Consider the following 14,251-nt stretch of genomic DNA (forward strand, 5'->3'; position numbering starts at 1 on the left):
AGAGGAGGGCAAAGAGCCACATTGAGTTAGTCTGAGTTACGTAAGAACACAAGGGTCGACATTAAAAACACATAGGTTTGTATTTGTTTATCGTGTTTTACATCTAAAATGATTCTTCATCCTCCTGTTTTTAACTGCTAGGCATAGAACTGATTGATGGCTATTTCTAATATCCACAGTGACTAATTCTTATACTGTGCAACATTTTTAAGTATTTAAATGTTTATATTATATGCCTATTTTTAGACAGACAGACAGACACACTCTACCTTATCTTCAGCACATCTTTTACTTGGGACAGAAATTTGTTAGTAGGCAACTTCTTGGCATCAATCCATTCTTTTCAATATATTCTGTTCCTCAGGAAATCTCCACTTGTGTTACACTTCTGCTCATATTTAGGCCAATTAAAAAATTCCCATTGATCTCAGGGAGAGAAGGGTTGAACCCGCAGACCACAATTCAGTACGGACGTAAGTGGATACACTGCCAGTTCTTCACATAGGGCTGTAATTAGGACCTATGTCCTTTTATTTCTAAAATTTCAGCACTTCAGTCTCTCTACTCTCGTCTCCATTATTCAAATAACCGAAATCCAGAATAATTTTTGTTGCCCTCTAGGGCAGTTTCCGCATACAGCAACTTGGGTAAAGAAAGCTCCTGTTGCTAAAGCACTTGACTTGGACTATGAAGAGATGGGTTAAATTTACAGATCTGTCAGACTGCGTGAGAGATCCTGGGTGACCCACTTAATCTCCGTGCCTCAGTTTCCACATCTTTAAAATGGAGAAAGTAGTACCTTCTTACTTCACAATGGGGTTTTTAGGATAAATTAATTAACATTAGTGAGGTGTTTAAACATGTTAGTGATGTGGGCTGCTCAGGTTCACGGGAAGTAAGACCCTGCAAAATTGTAAACAGTATGCAAGGAATGGTCTTAGCTAATGCATCACCCACTAACAAAATAATTACAAATCATCTGAACTTCAAATAATGTCTGTTTTATTCCTTCTGCCACACACTAATGCCCCTAAATATTTTCTTTTTCTATATTATTCTTTCTCCAATAATTTAGACCTCAGGCTAGCCCACGCTTAACTTTAGGCACATCAAAGTCAACAGACCTATTTGTGCTTAAAGATAAATATGTGCTTAAGTGCTCTGTTGGATCAGGGCACTGTTAATTCTTGAGTGCTCCAGCCTACAAAATACGACTGAAAAAAAAGTTTATATCATGGGTGTACAGTGTACTTAGAGATTATTTTAGAACACTAGTTTTAAAGAAACCATGACTCTCTTGATAATGACTTCACATTATTCCCCAGGCAGGCTCATGTAAAGACAACTGCATTTCCCCCTGGTATCTTTGCATCCTTATGTTTCCAGCTGAGTATTATCCAGGATATGATCATTAGGAAATCTCCACCCACACCATACTGCACAATCACATAGGTGTATTACAAAATACATTTTCCCTCTGATGCATCAGTGTAGGCCACTGCTGAAGGCAACATACTGTGCTTGATAGACCAATGGTCTGATGTGGAATGACAAATCCTAGGTTTGGTATGTCAGCAACTTCTGCGTGTTAGATTACAGACCTCCTAAGCAATTTTTTTCTCCCTCTTTTCTCCTTTGCATGAAGTGCTAGCTTACAAAAACAGTTAGAGGGAAAATATTGCATGTGGTTGTCTGCAACAACACACGCTGTTGCCACAGAACTTGAAGCAAATTCTCCACAGGGCTTCACACACCTGTAAAGACTACAATTCAAAAAGATATGGTGGTCACACAACTTAGTTATAAGGATTTTGAAGACCTTGAGAAACGTGGAGTCAGAAGCCATAGCTTCCCCTGATCAAATATGACACTGATCATGCCATATGCACTTATTTAAATCGCAATGAGTAAGACCTCGGACTTCACTCATTGGTGAGTGGGAGGTAATAAGTGATTTGCAACCTGTACTGCAGCATGTCACGGGGTACTCTGGTGAAGACAGTTCAATATAATTCAACAATTAGGACACCCAGCATGAGCAGAGAAATGGCAAGGTTCTGTTCCAAACATAACAAGGCTCTTTTAAAATATATACACTAGGAACAGTTGTCAAGGAAACATAGGTGCTGGAACTAGGGGTGCTCCTGAACCCCCTGGCTTCAAGTGGTTTCCACCATACACAAGGTTTACAGTTTGGTTCAATGGCTCTCAGCACCCCCACTATACAAATTGTTTGCGCACCCCTGAAAGGAAATACTAAACAATCAACATCTGCATTAAAATTAACTGCCTAAAAAATCCTAAAGAGGACTCAGGTTCTCTTATTTTTTCAGGCCTTCTGAATTACAGCAAGCGCTGAGGAGAGCAGGAGACTTGTTTATATTATGCTTCAACTGCTATAAGGTTCTGTAGCTGGCACCTGGACGTGGCGGGAAACCCAACCACCCCAAGAACAGCATCAACCAGGACTAGGGTTGCCGATTTTGGATGTATTCCTGGAGACTTCATCACATGACAGTCTTTAATTAAAGGATTAATCTTTAATTCCTGGAGACTCCAGGCCAATCCTTGAGGATTGGCAACCCTACCTGCGACCTATCCAGATTTTAGATGAATAATTCAAAAGTTACCAATGTTACAGCCTTCTGCACCCGGTTAAATCATCAAAACTCAAAAGGATAAAGAATACACTTGAAAGCACTAGATACCGTCACAAATTGCAAGCCATTTGATCCAACGCATCTTGCACTTTCAATACACAAACACTGAATACAGTAATTAAATACGACACAGTGCATTTCAATATTTCCTTGGGCACACGATGCAAATAAACACAACACAAAACAGATACATCATTGAGCCAACCTCCTCTTCTGCCTTCCCACCATAACAATCTGTGTACAGTATACAGCAGGTGGCCAATTTGTTTTTACAGCCTTTAAACTCCAAGCACTGCATAATATGGGCAGAGCCTTTGATCAAACAACAAAAAAGACAGAGAGAGAAATCATTGTTGCACACGGGTCAGAGTGCATTTACTAATTCATACTGCACCCTCCTTCCTCTCAGAAGTTCCCATCTTCGAATGTACACAATTGGCAAGAATGGCTTTATTGAACAAACTGAAATTAAAACATCCACAATCTATAGAGAAAAAGCTTTGCTTGCCCCTCCCACAAATAGATACAATGTCTAGATGTTTAGATCTGGAGGAAAAGCTAGCTCCTCTTCCCTTCTAAAGATCCAGGGCCAGATTCTCAGTGCATCATCTGAGGATCTGGTTGAGACCAGAGGCCCTTACTCTTACCTACATTGTAATCTCATTTGAAAGGCAGAGAGAAGACTCTTTGCACAAGGAGTCAGAAATTGCTCTATATGTTAAGCACCAGTGCAAAAATGCATTAGCATTTAGCAGCAGGAGCTCTGGACCACTGGCGCCAAGGGAATAATAGCATGCATTGATGCTAAGTTTTTATTAGAACTTGTGTGCACTTATCTACACCACACCGCTTTCTAAGATCCTCATATCTGTGAATGTATAAAAGATGACATATTGTTTTCTTAAGAGTCATTGTTCCACACTTCTGCTGTGAAAGTATGAGCGGTTTGGCTGATGGACTACTCATTTAAAAAAGAAAAAAGAAAAAAACCACGCAGCTTCCGAGCTCAAGCAAACAAGTGTTTTAGTCTAAAACACGGAATGGAAATTTTGATAACTGGTGTATTGAAGAGGGAACTTGATAGCTTGATAATTATATGTCACAATATAAAAAGGGTCTTTTTTCCAGCAACTGCCAGTAACTTTAAAAACAGAATCTTATTTTTAAAAAACTGACATAGTAAAACAAAATGCTTACAAATTAAACCAAAGCTTTTTTTTTTTAAACTCAAACATATAGATTGGTAAAGGCAAAATCATTTAAATCATATCCTTAGTAATACAAGTAATATTTAAATAGATTTAATAGTGCTGCTCCAAGCCAATGAATTATGAGTTTAAAACCTATTAAAATGTAATGTTTTTTTCCTGAGCTGAGGGGAGAGAGATTTAAATCCACTGAATTTTAATATTTCAGCTTGAGCTGCAGGAGGTAGAGAAAGTCCAAATGAACTATTCCATCAGCACCATTCAAGCATGAACATTTTAATCAGTTTTACTTCCTTGGAGTTCTCTAACACAGTTTACGCTGTCATTCTGAAAGCACTTAACACAGAGAGTGTGAAAAACCACCAAGGCTTGTTATTGCCTTCACAATTGATGGCAAATAATTTTGCAGACTTCCTATCATTAAAATGTCACTGCTAAAAATGGAGGTTCAGCATATCTTGTGCTAAACTGCTTTTTCTTTGAACACTATCACATACCTGTTCTTTTTTGGATTTTAGTACATTTCTCTCTCTCTCTGTGATAAACACGCATATGAATGGTAGCCTCCATTTCGGTCTTACTACCTAAGTGCAGTTGAACATATATACAGTTTTAAATATGCATACTAAAGATACACAAACAGAAAAAAAATAATTACTCTGATTACACATTAGTGCCTTTTCCCTTTATTAAAACGCAACCACATTCACACAGCATGTTCTGATTATACAGAATAATGGATTAAAAAATATTTTAAGGAAGTTAGATGACTATTTAATAATGCAGGAAATTAAAACATCATTCCTAATTAGATCATATTACTGATTTAAGACTACAATGTGTGTTGCTCCAACAGTATGATCTTGCTGTTTCTAATTTAAAAACAAACACAGTGGCACATGACAAGATCAGCTGAAACATAAGATTCCTTATCCCAACAGCGTGAACTTGGAAGGGTTCAAATTGTTCAAGAGAACTGACTCAAAATAAGATCTCTAATCAACAATATAGACTACTGCAAACATCAGTTAAAAAGTCTGCATTCATTTAAGTTTAAAATACTTCTCTGGTGTATTTAGGATATCTAGGTACTTTGTCCTCCCCCCACCCTTCACCATTTCTTAAAAAAAAAATTTAACTTGTTTCAATCTGTCAACAGTTTTAAACTGAACATGACCTGTGAAAGAAGTCATTATAACCATGTTTCATTCCATTAAACACAACTAGCTTATTGTCAAGAGAACAAGCAGTCTCTCCAGGTTCCAGGCTCACTTCAGTATTTTGCATTTAAACTGCATGGATCAGTGATTTGGTTCATTTACCAATGAAGATAGAATAATACTGCAAAGTTAAAAAGAAGATGCTTCATCAGATTTCATTAAATCCGAGTACATTCGTGTAAAAATATATACATGAGCCTCAAAGAGAAAAACTCATATAATTCGTGCACATTCATTTTTTTCTTGTGCCATCTTTAACTCTCATAGAATCCAATTCTGAAATCCTAAGCCGCAGTCCACCATTCAAACCAAAAAGGGCTTTTGCCCTGGGATCTCAGTATACATTAAGCATTATACAGGGCCCTCAGTATACAGAAACTAGTTATCCACAATTATATTTTAAAAACTCTAAGTCCAGTACAACTCCAGCTCAGAACTAAATGGTTATTATAAAGACTATTTTTTTAAAAAAATTGTAAACAGCCACTGAGTAGTGGATCCTTTTAAAAACACCACAATGTTACAACAGCAGGAACTCTGGCAGATATAGCAAACTGCAAACTAACACAAGACAGAGCATAATTAGAGTTTTTTAAAAAGAAGTTGTATGTTCTAATTATGTTCTTTGCTTTTTTATTGGTATGCATTTTAAGTGTGTCAGAGTTTTGCTAGTGCTAGTGCGACAGTCATAATTTTGCTTTTATTTTCTGTGCAGGTATACCCATATAGATTTATTCAGGGGTATCCATACAACTAAAACGTATGCTGATTTGATAACTTGCTATCTTATTCAATCAGTTTTCCTAATAAATCTCCTAAAGATTCTATCAGATTACTCCTTTTATATAATAATTTAAATCACAAAACAAGAATTTTTCGGTCAGGAATATTGCAGTTCTATCAAAAACTACGAGAGATCCACATAAAATATCCCCACCTTTCCAAATCAAAAGAGTGTACAAAAGAAATACAGTAAGTACAAAGTATTTTTGGGGGGAAGGTAAAAGGGGAGTTATCTTCTTCAAGGCACAAATTACAGCCTTTAGGAAATCTGGGCCAGATAGAATTTCAATCAATCTGAAAAAGTAGGCTCAGACAGTCTTGGACAAAATAGGAACTTTAGTTCTGTCCTTTAGAAAAGAAGATGATCACCAAACTCTTGAATAAGCATCCACTCTATTTGTTTATAGTGTGTGTGTGTGTGTGTGTGTGTTTGTTTTAGTGGTTCATGGAAAGTAGGATAGAACTTTAAACCAACAAGTAAAATCTGCAACATTTGTAATAATGCCACACATTTTACATTAATACCTGATTCTCTAGTTGGTAGAAAGTAAACATATTATAGACTCTTCAAGAAATGTAATGTTGAGTGTCACACACACACACACACAACTTTATATATACAATTTTATAAAGTACGCTTTATACATGCGGGCACACACACAATGCAATGCACAGAGACATGCAGCACATACACATATACCTTTAAAAAAAAAAATCCAATCTTTCACAACTTACTTTATGCAAAGAATGTTAATAGTAGGCAGTATTTTGGTTAGGTAATGAAAACTAATTGGGAAATTATTCATCTCCCACTCTCCCCACTGGAGCGTAAAAGACATACAACAAATGTTATTCATGATTCTACATGACTCGCTCTGATTCATCCCCTTCTTTCCAAGGGGCACTTCACAGGAAATAAAGGTTACTCTTTTCCATTTATATCTTCTAATTGACTACCAGTATATTCTTGTGGTCAGAGGGATACAAAATAGAGTTAGAAACAGACTATTAAAAACAAGCTACAATCAGACAACTGCTCTACACTACCGTCAGCAATGATCAGAGAGTCCCGATTTCCTTGTTAAAAGACAGAGGCATAATTGAAGCAATATCTTCACTTCAGATTGATTATTTGGCGACCCTTATCCACATCTTCACTCAGCAATTTGAATTTTAATGAAAGTAAATGGAATAATTAGCATTTCAAAGTGTGTTTGATACACTGAATAAAAAAAGGAAAGATTTGTGTATAATCTATACACAAAAGAAAAAGCATTTTGGAGGGGATAGAAAAAGGAAAGTACAGTTGTAGTATCTTCATAAGAATAGCTTAAACAACTGCTTGCATCAGCTGCATAATTATAGATGTGAATAATGTGCTATTAAGCTATGATTTCTCACCTTTATTTTATGCAATGTGAACAGCCAATATTTAATTGTTTTTCCTTTCCTCTTGAGTCATAAGACATAAACATTATGGCTGCCCAAACCCCTAAAACCTTGCAGGACTTCTACACTATGCTATACTGTTCCCAGAAATGTTTTCAGACGAGGGGCCCTGTATTTTTCAGACAATTGGGAGCATGGCACCTATCACTTCCTTTGAGAACTGTCAATTAATTGTAGATTGGGGGGAGGGGATTTTTTATTTTAATAAAGTGATCTACAAAGTGGATACTCGCTATTTTTGGCCATCACGCACATGGACTGGAGGGGGGAGGGAGGTAAAAACCCTCATTCAGTAGCAGTGCAAATCAAATGCTACCTATAAGGTAGTTACAGAGGCAGACTGAACAGCACTAAGCAAATGAAAAAAGTTTTCCTTAAAAAAAAATAAATAAAAAGAAGAAAACTACGAAAAAAAAAAAAGGTGATTCCCAGAGGGATGGATAAAACAGTTACACTATTCACCTTATGGCCACGGTTCAATAAAGTTTTTATGTAGCAATCAGTTTTTATGCAGATTAAGTCAGACTACTTAACTTCACTGCCGTCCACAACTTTTGCTCAGTTGATGGAACAAATTTTTAACTTTTATTTTTTAAATAAAGAAAAAGAGCTAATTACAAACACTTAGAGCTAAAATGGAAAGACCACATACCCCAATGATTGCGTTCAGTTCTGCCATGGTCACTTGCTTGGCACGTTCCACAGCCTGCACCACTTGTTGCTGGTGCTATAAATGAAGATCAGAAACAAAATAAAATTATTTGTTTTCTAGTCAATTAAGCACAGATTTTCTTTTTTTTTCCCCCTTTCTTTTTTCTAACCCTTCAACCACATGCAGGGCTTGAAATAATGTATCTCTGAGTAGACAGTAAACTGCAGTGTGGATGTGTGAAAGGAGGTAGAGGGGAGCATTTTATCTAGGTAACTACCTTCCTAGATGCATACCATAGTCCCTCCTTCCCCAAAGCGAACTGCTCCAAGACCTGCCTTTCTTTTATTCATCAGGGCAGTGTGTTCTTCTGTTGAAAATATGCTCCATCCTAAAACCCAGGACCTTTTCCTTACAACAGAATCTTGTTAAATAAAAGATATGTACTGAAAAGGAAAGGAATGCATTTCAGTAGTCACACTGCTTCCTCATCACAGGAAACGAAGATTCCCCTTCTTGATACATTTCAGAGCAATTCAACCATGGGAAGGAAATTCAAAATTCCATTCTCACGTCTGTCAAAAATGTGAAAGTTAATTATTTCAATCCCTAAAAATGTAAATTTTAATAGTTTAAACAGTTCCATCAAACACAGTTTACAAGCTTCAGCCGTTATATTATCTTGCTTTGAGTGATGCTTTACTTCTGTTATCAGTTAGGATGGCTACATCCTGAAAGTTTTAAGGGATATTTATTTGAAAACATTGATTTAAAACAGAATCAGTCCCAATCCTACAATCAGATCCATATACTTGAGTAGCTGAGCCTAGCTGGAGCTGCACTGTGCTGATGAGACTACAGAAATGAATGCCATACTAGAAAAAAAAAAAAAAAAAAAACCACGCACACGCTTTGGAGATTATGGTTTCCACAATATAGGCTAATTGTTGACGTCACTGCATTTGTGCAGAAGAGGGTTCAGCCAGATCTGAGGCCTTTATGGGGAGTGTATTGTTCTCTGATCTATAGCCAGAAGCTGAATTGAGTATAGTATAGGCAAGACCTCACATCACAAGGATGCACCAGGTATAATGGTGTCTTTATGCTATAGTGGAACAGGAGACTTTGAGAGGTCAGCTCTGAACTATATTTCAAAACTAAGACCCAGATTTTCTGCTGTGCAGTTTGGCTCAGCTGTTTGGCTCAGCACAGTGCAGGAGATGGGGTGTAAAAAGGTCCTATTAGTTGTCATGATTTTTAGGACCAATTTGCACACCAAAGCGTATGCAGGCTGCAGATAGCCAGATACTCCAGCTACTTCCCACCATACCTCTCCCCCTCCAAACAACAACATGTTCCTGTATTGGGAGAAACATTTGGTTCAGGAACCAAATATACTGGTTTTAGACCAGCTAAGAGTGCCCCATTATCAGCAGCAAGTCTCAGCTGGCCCAATCCAGATGTTTTCCTACCTCTTTGTGCCACAACAGCTGTGCACAGAGGCTGGAATGCAAGAAAATCTGGCCCTAGGACTCTAGGCACAGCTGTCTGAAATTCTGAAAAATTTCAATGAATTTAAGTTAAAAAATTAAATGTGTATATATTATACATACAGGAAAAATATTCCTATTTTTTTTCAAATTCACCTCTCCCCCATCCCAACCAGCTCTCATCCAGATATAGTTTCTAGCAGAGTCACATGTCAATCCCAAATGCAACTGTTAATGAAGAGTTTTGTAGGAAGAGATAGAGTTTCATCTGTATTGAGAGAGAATACCATGGACAGTGGTAGAAAGGATGTTTACATTACAGTAGGGATGTGGCGAAGAATTAAGATTGATGTAGGAATCTTGGGGTAGATCCTGTGCAAGTCCCCTTTAAACAGCTTTGGTGACATAACGGGGACTTAAATGGGGCAGAAAAACAGCCCCCTCTCAAGCCCCCCCAGAGAGCTCCCTCCACACAGGGGTAGCAAAATGGCAGCATAAGCAACATTATGCTATCCCACCATGCAGGAGAAAGAGAGCGAGAGCTACAAGGGGGAGCTCTGGCAATTGCGGGAAGACACAGTCAGTTACAGCAGCCCTTAGTGGCTTCCCTAACTTGTGCTAGGGGCCATGTTGCTAGGGTGACTGGGTGTCCAGTTTTCAAATGCAACACCCGGTCAAAAAGGGACCCTGGTGGCTCCGGTGAGCACCACCAACTGGGCCATTAAAAGTTCGGTCGGCGGTGCTGCAGAGCTAAGGCAGGCTAGTCCCTACCTGTCCTGGCTCTACACTCCGCCCTGGAAGTGGCCAGAAGGTCGGGCTCCTAGGGGGAGGGGCCACTGGCTCCGCACTCCCATTGGACGGGAACTGCAGCCAATGGAAGCTCTGGGGGTGGTGCGTGTGGGCAAGAGCAGCGTGCAGAGCCTCCTGCACGCCTCTACCTAGGAGACGGATCTGCTAGCCCTTTCCAGGTCACAGTGCGGAGTCAGGACAGGCAGGAAACCTGCCTTAGCCCACCACTGTGCAGCTGACCAGGAGCCACCAGAGGTAAGCTTGCGCCCCAACCCCCTGCCTCAACCCGCAGCACCCTGCCGCACCCTGAACCCCTCATCCCCAGCCCCACCCCAAAGCCTGCACCCCCAGATGGAGCCTTCCCCCCCACTCCTACACCCCAACCCCTTTGCCCTAGCCCAGTGAAACAAAGGTGGAGGAGAGCGAGCCACCAAGGGAGGGGGAATGTAGTGAGCGGGAGCAGGGCCTCAGAGCAGGGGCGGGGCTAGGGTGTTCAGTTTTGTGCTACTAGAAAGCTGGCAACCCACATGTTGCCCTGCAGAGGAGCCCAGAATTTGAAAGGCACAAAGGTGGTTTAATGCCATTTTGGCTTCCCTTTTCCTCCCCTAGGCTGTTCTTTTCACACTGAGGCAGAGAACAGACTCTGACCCTTGGATTTTAAATTTTTTACTTTTGAGCATTTTGGTTTTTTGAAGTATAACGTTCATTTTAACCCTAATTTAAAGGTTTTTGGTATGTGAATATTCTCTTGCTCGAAGTGATGCTGTATTTCTTTTCATTAGAGTCCAATAATTTTGAGGTAACAATTATTTCTAAAGCATTGAAAAAATATGAAAAAACCCACAAGATTTCCAAACAACTCTGGCAAGAGGCTAGCAGAGCAAAATCCTCCTCACCAATACTACAGTAAAGGACATTTAAGTACTAGTTTTAGGGCAGGGAAAACTTAACAGTTAAAAAGAGGCTTTTTAAATAGCTATCAAGAGTTGCCTAAGAGGCACTGAAGTTGCTAGAATAAGAGCTCCAGTTTTCAGCTAAATTTTGCAAAAACAAGTCAATCCTACAATTTATGGTAAAAATGATCTCCCGCACCATGCATAAGAACTATGTCTCCATGAAGGACTGGGGACAAATACTGCTCTGTTCCCTAGGACAAATCTCAAATAACAAGAGCAAAGAGGAGAAAAATCTCTTGTTTTGTCCACTCTCCAAAATCTTAGCAAAATTAAAGAAAATTTAAAGTAAGTATATTCTGTATGGATTTAACAAAGGAGTAAATTTCCAGAACAGCTACATGGTAATTCTGCTCTATTAGGACCTGACCCAAATCCCATTTGAGTCCATGCGAGTCTTTCCGTTGACTTCAGTGGGTTTTTGATCAGGCCCACAGAGAGGAGAGAAGACGTGAGCCTAGTAAACCGGAGCCCTTCATTAGATATAGGAAGGACAATCACAATTATCCTATTGCTAGCTTCTTAGACATTTATTTAAATTTCACTGACATACTATGCAAACAAACCAAAATGCACAATGGACTCAGCCACTAATGCCCCAATTCTACAAGTGGATCTGGACAGAGACCCCCTGCACAGAGCCTCACTAAGAGTTTCCCTGCACTGGCACTCCTGTCAGGATTCAGACCGAAAGGAGCCACTTCTCCACCAAAACATCCACATCCACACCCACACCCACCCACCCACCCCTAAAATTACAGGATCTGGAGAAAATAAAGACCTCCAAGTGAGTTCATTGTACACACATACCTTTTGCCTTGAGTGTGGCAGCTTGCTTGTTTTACTCTATTTTAAAACATAATGCCTGTATACAGACGCTCTGCTTTATTTGGTCACTATTGTGACGAAACATAGATGCCATGCATAGCATCCGGGAAAAAAGAAGGAACAGGACTGATCACCAAATATCCAGTGCAATCTGAAGATAACACTAATGCAAGGAAAGGCACACGCTGAATAGGATGGCAGCTGGCTAACCTGAACTTCATATGTATTTCAGGATTGATTTATTCAATTTCCCATTGTTTGGCAGTTGTGTTTAAATGACAGGTTTCAGAGTAACAGCCGTGTTAGTCTGTATTCGCAGAAAGAAAAGGAGGGCTTGTGGCACCTTAGAGACTAACCAATTTATTTGAGCATGAGCTTTCGTGAGCTACAGCTAGAGATGCATCCGATGAAGTGAGCTGTAGCTCATGAAAGCTCATGCTCAAATAAATTGGTTAGTCTCTAAGGTGCCACAAGTCCTCCTTTTCTTTTTGTGTTTAAACAAGTTATCCTACGTTTGCTGTAAGAGCAAGCAGCATGATGCCAAAACCAAACCACATACAATATCCTGCCCACCAATTAATGAGGACAGGGCTTATATCCAACAGAAGGGTAGGAGAGAACAAGGAAGTAAGAGTGCACAGAGCAGGAGGTGTAACTCCCAATATACTTCTTTAAACCAACATTCCTTCTTGTACACAAGCAAATAAAGAACGGATTTTCTTCCAATTATAATAACCAGTTCTTTTCTTCAAAAAGAGTTCTCTCTACCCTATCCTGTGTGTGTTTCATATTGGATTAACAGGCCAGGCCAAGGAATCCATTCTCCTACCGCGCCTGTAACTCAGACAAGTATCATTTTTCTATTTATCCCTGTGTCTTCTCATCACCCTCTCTTGTTGCTTCTACTGAGCTGTGTCTACACTACCCACCATCACACCACCACAGTAGTAACAACAGAGACCATACCATAAAAAGGGTACAGGCATTTCTACTACCATGTTAATTAACCCTGAACAGAGAAAGTCCAACATGGTGTAGTGGTAAAAATGCCTGTGCTCTATCTACTATGTCTCGCTCCCACCACCATGGGAGCTACACTAGTGGTAAAGAAAGAGTGAGAGATCCTCCAGAACAGACTAGTGTATACAAAAACTAATTCCATGCCATCCTCCACTTCAGCATTGGTAAACAGATGCATTTAATGAATCTAGAGCAAAACTCGCTGAACTCTTCACTCTGCAGAACCCAGCTGCTTTGTTCTGTTCTTGTGCGCTATGTGTTCAAAGGAGTTGCAGACCAGAATGTCAGAATTTAGGTAGTTTCACTATCCATGTCAGCTGTACAAAATGTACAATGGAAGAGAACAGTGCAAGAGATCGTAATCCTGAGCCAAAGGGCAGAGACGGATTTACAAGGAAGGTACAGCACACACTCTACAGAACGGGTAGACAAACTACTAGCAATCCATGCAGAATTTGCTAATATAAATGCCTAATACCAAGGTGGCAGAAGCAGGAGTGAAGCCCAGAGCCTATATTTGAAAATATTTATATATATATATATTATATATATATATAGTATTCTAATATTGTTTAACAGTGTGATTAAAACTGTGATTACTAACAATAAATTTTTAATCGTTTGAAAGCCCTAGTTAAAATTAAGTCATATTATAACCTATTAATTTAAATTAAGTAGAAAAAAATATTAAGCAATACAGGTTTGTTGCCAAGTTTTAAAGAAAGTTAGCCAGTGACTTCCACCAGTTCAGTGGTCTAAGCACCTCACACCAGAATTTGTTGATTTGCTAAACCAGCTTTTGACAGCAGTGGGCTCTTTTGCAAGTACAGAGAGAATATTCTCTTCAGTTCAGTTCAATGGCTAGTATATTCAAAGTTAAGAAACCAATTGGGAGCTGAAAAAGCAGGGAAGCTTGTTTTCCTCTTCCAATCTATGAATAAAATCTAGGTGTGAGAGGATGAGATCTACTAGTTCTAAAATATTATAGGCATGGGGACCAGAAACAATCTGTTCAATTCACTAACTATAGATAATACAGCTTTGTTAATCAGTTTTAAATGCAAAACAGGTTTTGATAAACCTTTTGATAAACTTATTTCCTTGTGCATACAGTAGTTTGAAAGTAGTTTTATTTAACAAAAATAAATTTAAAATACTGTTGTTGTGCATTTGTCATTGAATCTGAAGTTCCATCCAAATAG

At 39.0% G+C, this 14,251-nt stretch overlaps 1 protein-coding gene across 4 annotated transcripts in view; it reads right to left on the minus strand.

Annotated features, from left to right (window-relative positions):
- The window catches only part of LOC311520713 (transducin-like enhancer protein 4), a 129,695-nt gene that overhangs the window by 67,420 nt on the left and 48,024 nt on the right, over nt 1–14,251 (minus strand). For 2 of the 4 annotated variants that reach the window (XM_084628399.1, XM_084628398.1), the window contains exon 6: nt 7,973–8,047. The exons of the other annotated variants lie outside the window; for them this stretch is intronic. In XM_084628399.1, the coding sequence (XP_084484525.1) occupies nt 7,973–8,047 (75 nt within the window). The remainder of the gene's footprint in view (nt 1–7,972; nt 8,048–14,251) is intronic. 4 annotated transcript variants of the gene reach the window in all.

This window comes from Lepidochelys olivacea, assembly GCF_965140295.1.
Source record: "Lepidochelys olivacea isolate rLepOli2 genome assembly, chromosome: 5".
Classification (NCBI taxonomy): Eukaryota; Metazoa; Chordata; order Testudines; family Cheloniidae; genus Lepidochelys; species Lepidochelys olivacea.